Here is a 7,607-nt window from a genome sequence, read left to right as displayed (position 1 = left end):
GTTGCTGATACTCAATCTTAAAATTATATTAATCTCATGTTCGGTTGGTAATACAATATTTTTGACTTAATCCAGGATTAAGTCTATGATGAATAGTCATAGGATTAGTCATATGGGCCGACCCCCACTGACTAAATTAATCAGCATGTACAATTACTTAACTTTCCAGATTTACCCTTACCAATTCAGCAAATTAATACCGATATCCTCCATTTTACAATACTGGTTGAGTGAGTTTGAGAAGAGAGAATCTGATTTGGGAAGCGAGAGAGAGGAAAAAGACGATCAGATTTGGGGAGAGAGAGAGTAAAAAGACGATCGAAATCGTGCCAAGGTAAATTCAAATCATGCGATTAACGATTTTATCAAGGATTTCTAAATTCTACTCCCTAATTTTTTATATATGATGATTTGGGTAACTGTTTTGTATTAATTAGGGTTTTAGTTGACTGGTATGTGAAGTAATGATGAAGAGTTTAGGATTTTTATAGAGTTTGGGAATGCAATAAATTAATGGGGATGAAATTTTGTTGATATAATCGGTAATGTGAAAAAGTTTTGGGTTGAGTTTTTTCATGAAAACAGCCTTTATACTACTCAGGTGAAAATCTGGAAAACTAGGATATTTGCTTGTGATTTTTTTGTAGATTAAACAAAAACATGTGTAATTACTGTTTGTGTTAAATTCTCTCGAATTGAAACGTGATCAATTTGATTAGTGTTTTTCAAATCATAGATTTTATTATGGAGAAATTTGTATCTCATGGATTGTCTTGTTGTATTGTTTCTGGTCATAAGTTTCTGTTTGATTTTCTATCTTATATCTTCAATGGAGTATGTTTTGGAGTAAAATTCTGTTAATAAGAATATTATGGAGGAATTGAACCTGGTTATATATAACAGAAATATTACTATTGAAGATATATATTCTCAAGTCAAATCTTCAAAGCTATTTTTGTAGCATGAATATTAAAATGCAGGGAAAATATTAATATGAGAAAGGGAGATTAATTTGAAGAACTTAAGGATTTTTTCTCCCCATTTGTTATGGCTAAAATGGGGTGCCTTTATTTCTGCTACAACATTAAATTTTGATGGCTAAAACTAGTCATCAAAAGTAACATTCCTGTTAACTATAACTATATCTCTTTTGATGTATGGTAGCCTTAATATGCTGAATTATGTTTGAAATTAAAATGCATTTACCATAACTCTAGTAAGAATTCCATCCAATAAACATGAGCAATACATATGTTTGATAAAACAAAATATGCATTTACAGATTTGTTTGATTGTTTGCATTCCTCTATGCTGTCATCTTGTGGTGATTCTTCTAACCTCCTATGATTTTAATAATTTATTCTCTACTTCATTGTAGTTCATAATCCACTATCGACACTCTACAAAGATTGTGCATTACTGATATACTTCAAGCTCACATTCTTTACTTGACTATGATGTTTCAAATATGTGTAGGGTGTGGAACTGACAATAGTCACATATGGACCAACACGAGAAAGTATTTGGACTCTTGTTTTTGCACCATTTAATAGGGCAAAATTCATTCTTCTTTATGATATTGCTTGCTTATTATTTGTATGGAGAAGAAGCTTTTGTACTAAGTCAAGAAAAAACTCAGATTAGGTATAACTTAGTAAAGCGTATGCCTGCCCAAAAGATATTTTTGCACAACCTAATTGAAACTAGTGATGTTGTATGCATCAATATGCTTCGTATGGACCGTCGTTGTTTTAGTAGGTTGTGTAAGTTACTTCAAACTCATGGTGGACTTCGTTCTTCCAAATATGTTTCCATTCAAGAACAAGTAGCTATATTTCTAAATGTTATAGCTCATCATACTAAGATTAGAGTAATAGGTTTTCATTACATGAGGTCATACGACACAATAAGTAAATACATTAAAAATGTCTTGTGGGCGGTCATGATTGTGCATCGGTATATGTTAGTCACACCCCAAGCAGTTGAGGAAGGTTCAAGAGATAGTACATGGAAATATTTTCAGGTAAGACTATCAAGCCTTTTGAAGATAGAATTAAGTTTTTCTTCTAGGTTGTTTGAAAAGATTAATTGGTATTCCTTTTTTAGGGTTGCCTAGGTGCACTTGATGGAACATACATCCAATTACAAGTCCCGACAGTAGATAAGCCTAGATATCGCTCAAGAAAAGGTCATATTGCAACAAATGTATTGGCCGTATGTGATAGAAATGAGCGGTTTGCGTACGTATTAACTGGATGGGAAGGGTCTGCAGCTGATGGGCGTGTGTTGAGAGATGCAATTAGTAGAGAGAATGGTTTAAAAGTCCCAATTGGTAAGTAGGTTAGACTAGAAAATAGTTATCTGTCCTATATATAATACAAGTTTAGATAGTAATTTCAGTCATTGTTGGCTTTATGTAGGTTCATATTATTTGTGTGATGCTGGTTACACAAATTGTGAAGGATTTCTAGCCCCGTATCGTGGATTTAGATATCATATTCGAGAATGGGAGGCCGTTCAAAGAGTAGCTCAAAATTACAAAGAGTATTTCAACATGAAACATGCTAAGGCGAGGAATGTTATTGAGCGCGTGTTTGGACAATTAAAAAGCCGATGGGCCATTTTACGTAGTAATTCATATTATCCAGTTGAGACCCACAACATGATAATCATGGCTTGCACATACTTGCATAATTTTATCAAGGATAACATGGAGTATGATCCTGTTTTGGGTGATGAGGAATACATCGTTCAGCTTGAGCAAATAATGGCAGCTAATGATGGTGAACATGAAGAATATATTGAAGTTGTTGAATCATCACAAGCTTGGAGTGCTTTTAGGGAACAACTCGCTCAACAAATGTGGCTAGAACGCTAGAATTATGTGTTAAATGGAACACTAGAATATATTTTGTACTATTTCCTTTTTTAATCAATGTCAAATGGTACTGAAAGTTTTCATATTCCTTGATGGATGAAGATAGTGAGTTGGTCAGTTTTTATTGTGTGCTTTGGGAATGAATTAGATTGTGTGTTGTGATGATTGATGTAGTATATATTAATAAGCAACTGTGTTTACATAAAACTGTATGCAGATTATTCAAGAAGTTGGTTAAAGAGCACAAGTACCTCGGATTGATTCTTCTGGTTTTGTATTGAATTATTAATATCCTTCATATTATACTTTGTAACAGTTGTAATAACTTGGTTGTCTTGATACAAGTAGGAGTTATGAGTTCTTCACATGACAACAACTTTCCAAGACCCCCTGATCATCCAATGGTGCCCTTTCATGCCCCGAATAAGGAAAGAAGAATTTGGACGATTGATGAAGAAGCTGCCCTAATTGCAATTATGAAAAAATTAGTTGCAAAAGGTTATCGCCAGGAGAATGCATTCCGACCAGGTTATCGTGAAATGATTGAGAAAGAGTTGAAAGTTTGCTTTCCTGGAACTGATTTGAATTTTACTAATGCGTCGTCTAAGTTGACGGTATGGAAAAGACAATACACACTCGTGGTGAACATGATCAGCACTAGTGGATTTGGTTGGAACGACTCTAGCAACATGATTACAGTTGAGGATGACGTATGGAAGCAATATGTCAAGGTAAAATTTAACATAATTTAATATATTTCTTTGGCTTGCAAGGATGTTAACTATGAATTTCATATATCATATTGAACAGACACATCCAAAAGCTAAAACATCGCGATTCAAGTCATACCAGTATTTCCAAGACTGGATTGAGATTTTTGGAAAGGATCGCGCATCTGGAATAAGTACACAAGGCACAGTAGACCTTGAAAAAGTGGCAAGGCAAAAACAGGCCTCGAATGATTTTGCTAAAGTGGCAGGCCAACAGCCATATCTACCTGACTCTGATATAAATGAGTTCCCTACCGGCCTCAATGTACACACTCAAGATGATTCTTTCTCCAATACTAATGAAAACGTCAACCATGAGTTCTCCAACAACTATGTACCTCTGGAGGAGGAGGCCTCAGATACTCCTTTTCCTAGTGAAAGCAACTCAGTCAATTCAACCAAAAGGGATGGTGATAAGAAAACTCAATCCAAAAGAAAGCGCAAGCAGCATGAATCTGCAACCTCCAAGGACTCAGTTATTGTTGATCTCATGGATAAGTTCTTCAAACAACAAAATGAATCCATTGGAATCTTCGTCGACAAACTTGATAAACGCAGTGAACAATCGACGAGCAGCAAATCTGAAGTTGTTGACAAGACAAAGCTTATTCTTGAAGCTTTGAGAAAAATTGCTACACTTCCTGAGGAGACTCGACTGAACTTTGCATACAAAATTACAACTGATGCACGAGTGACAGATTTATTCATCAATCTCTCTGAAGGCGAACGTGTTACATTCGTGAATATGATGATGGCGAAGAAGGTATTACCATAGAACTTACCAAACTTTTATGCCACGCATATCACCAAACATTGGGGTGTTATTTTTGATGACATGTTAACAGCTATGGTTTACTGCTTTCAAAGAATCTGTGTGGGTAGTATTAGTTGGTGATGTTGGCTGTTTTTGATGAACATACATATATATATATATGCAGCTAGATATGACTTGATGATATTAACAACTTTTGATATTTCATATGCACATATACTTTGTAATTTGATTGAATTTCTTTGTGGCAAACCTCGATTTCTGTTTGCTATTTTGATTGGTCCCCATCATAGTGAGACAGAGAAGTGACAAAGAGTTAGGATTATGCATTTGGTCTAGTTGTTTGTTGGAGTGCTGCAAGTCTAAGCATCTAACTTTGTTACTTTTCTTCGTGATGATGCTTGAGAGGCAGTAAGAATATGTTTATATATGAGGCAGTAAGAGTTCATTTCTGTAGTTTGATCATTTTTGTGGGATTTCAGGTATTTATGGGAGAGGATTTTGATCTGAAATTGGTAGGAATATTTGAGTTTTCACAACAGTTTTGGAGTTAATATGTGTCTGTTTTAGGAATGTTGATAATTGCTTTAGTTTGTGTTTTATTTATGAGTGGGATACATTGATGCGAGACAAAATTTATTTAGGTGGAATGTATGTTATTTAGGCTAATATTTGGGTATTAATTCGGTTGAATGTATGTATTCTTCATGCTAATTTGGGTAATAATGTGTTTGAATTTGTAAGAGAGAGTTTACAGGAAGAGAGGGGGAGGAATGGACTGGAAAAAAAAAATAGTGCCAATTGTCTTTCTTCCATTTCATTTTTATTTGTTATTTTTTCCAATTTCCATTTTGTGTTATTTAAAATTGGTGTTTTTATTTAATTTTGTCAATAGTGTGTGCAATGTAGTTATTGATTTGTAATTTTTTATTTAATTTTGTCAATAGGTGGAATGTGATTATTAAACCTATTTCTAATAATATTTGTAAATTGGTATGGTCATAATTTTCTTATAATATTTTATTAAAATGTGTATTTTTATCACATATTAATATATTATGCATTATGCCTAATTTTAAAAAAAATGACAGTAATAATTTGTATTTGAAGTTTTGATACTTTAATATTGAAACATAAAATAATAACGTTCTTCCCATATCATTATTTGAAAATGGAATTTAACATACTTTTTTATTTAGAGCAAATTCAAGAACGTAAAACATTGGACTCTATTATTATGAGAAGTATTAGAAGGGTATCATGGTAAATATACATTATCTTGGCACTATATAATATTTCAAACCAAACATGCTTTAAGGAGTATTAAAATTGACATTCCAACCAAACATCTTTTTTTAGTTTAAGATTGAGTCATGGCTTATCTTAGATTATATCTTGGTACTATTTAGTCTTGCAAACCGAACACCACCTTAGTGGATAATGAGTCTCACCTCATTAGAGAGAAGAGTTTCCAAGTTGGAATGTTTATATTCTTTGGGGATGGACGAAAAAGGAAATAGTGCATACTCTTCCGGGACGGAGGGAGTACTATTTCGAATTCCACTGATATGTTTTTGTCAAGGGAATATATTAAACTATGAATATATCTTTTAGTTAAATACGGATTACTATACATTTATACTTTTCATATTAATTTATTCACAAAGTACGATACACAATAACTAAATTTAAGTGTGCACATAAATTTTAACCATAATACTACTTGGATATTTGTGACATATGATTCAAAAAATTAAAAAAGAAAAAGAAAAAAGGGGGGATTTAAAATATGGTTAAAATGCAAATTTATGTAACCATAATGTATCATGGGATTAAAGCCAGAAAAATATAATGCAAATTTAAAGCCATAACTAGGGGTTCTACTAACATATTAGTAGTAAAACCATTGAACCGGTTATTAGGCTTTATTTTTTATGTACTTTTTCAACAATAAAATAAGAAAATCAATGTTGAATTAAGAGAACCAAAACGGTAAAATAGTTAATGGTACCCCGTAAAAATAAGTTTCTCAACAAACTTCTCAAGGAGCGTATGAGTGAGTACAATTGTGTTCATGTTGATTGATATATATGCATTGAACATTGGGATGACCTAAAATGGGGTTGTTTTATTTTTGTTATTTATTCATTTTTACTTAATATTTTCCTTTTTTTATGTATTTTTCAGATATATGCAAATGCTTAGATTTTGAAGTTTAATTTTGATTATATATTATTATTTTACTTATAAATATAGGTAAACGAATCACTTTTTAGAAAACTTTCTCATAGTGTTATTTGTTTCATCTTCATGAAATAACGAACCCACACTTTTCTAGTCTTAAAAATTATTCATGCAAGATAAATTAAACTCGATTTAGAATTTTTCCAAGGCCCAAACATAATTTTCTGGCTCCATCATTCCTAACATCCTTTACTCGTAGGAATGTTCAGCCAAGCTAGGAATACCAAAAATGATTAAGATTGAATCTTTTAATTGGCTTAGTTATATAAGAATCGGGACATCAAGCCATATACGACCTGTCATATTGGTTGACGACAACCCAATCAATTGTCTGGGATCAATGTTGACGACTACGAAGTCACCGACGTAGAACCATCAAGGCCTCTCGCAAAAGAAAAAGGGAGCTGAAGGAGGCAATGCCAAAAAGTACTCCTCTGATGAGTTGACATTGTTGGCCTCCATCTATGTCGACGTCTTAAAAGACCCTATTCTCTCACAACAACCTAAGAATAAAAAATATTAGGAGAGGGTTGCAAAAAAAACCAATAGTTAAAGTCGATTGCAACACAAACATGTGACTACATTCACTTACGCAAACATTGGGCCGAGTGCATGATGAAGTTTCTAGGTAGTAGCATGGGTGGACTCAGAAATATCTATCGATAGGGGCTGAGACTTCTAAATTTCGTTTTAAAGTATATTTTTGAATAAACTAGACAATTTATAGGGGCTTTTACATTATAATTTATACTAAATTTGACTAAAATTTAAAAAAAATTAATAGAGAAAAATGTTTTAAAAAAATCCTTGTGGCTTAAGCCCCTCCCCAATAAACTTGGGTCCACCCATGGGTAGTACTAGTTGTGGCAAGACCCGAGACAACACCGGCACTGAGTCTGTTCAAATTAAATATATGAATAAATTAGTTTTTGAAATAAATATA

General features: G+C 33.0%; 1 protein-coding gene across 1 annotated transcript; it reads left to right on the top strand.

The window, feature by feature from the left end:
• Positions 1-236: 236 nt before the first annotated feature.
• On the top strand, positions 237-5,212 carry LOC125217831 (uncharacterized protein At2g29880-like). The gene is made up of 4 exons (XM_048119380.1): positions 237-334; positions 3,195-3,609; positions 3,689-4,411; positions 4,903-5,212. Exons 2-4 carry the CDS (start codon positions 3,232-3,234, stop codon positions 4,972-4,974), a joined length of 1,173 nt encoding a protein of 390 aa, XP_047975337.1. The 5' UTR covers positions 237-334; positions 3,195-3,231; the 3' UTR covers positions 4,975-5,212.
• Positions 5,213-7,607: the final 2,395 nt, after the last annotated feature.

This window comes from Salvia hispanica, chromosome 4 (assembly GCF_023119035.1).
Source record: "Salvia hispanica cultivar TCC Black 2014 chromosome 4, UniMelb_Shisp_WGS_1.0, whole genome shotgun sequence".
In the NCBI taxonomy this organism is placed as follows: Eukaryota; Viridiplantae; Streptophyta; class Magnoliopsida; order Lamiales; family Lamiaceae; genus Salvia; species Salvia hispanica.
Note: the sequence above shows the minus strand (reverse complement) of the source record. Positions and strands in the feature narration are given on the sequence as shown.

What these genes read in the sequence shown, in the direction of transcription:
- LOC125217831 (XM_048119380.1), top strand. Translation starts at nt 3,232, where the DNA reads ATGAGTTCTTCACATGACAACAACTTTCCAAGACCCCCTGATCATCCA. An exon ending in TATGGAAGCAATATGTCAAG is followed by an intron (nt 3,610 to 3,688) that starts GTAAAATTTAAC and finishes CATATTGAACAG; the next exon opens with ACACATCCAAAAGCTAAAAC. An exon ending in ATATGATGATGGCGAAGAAG is followed by an intron (nt 4,412 to 4,902) that starts GTATTACCATAG and finishes GTGGGATTTCAG; the next exon opens with GTATTTATGGGAGAGGATTT.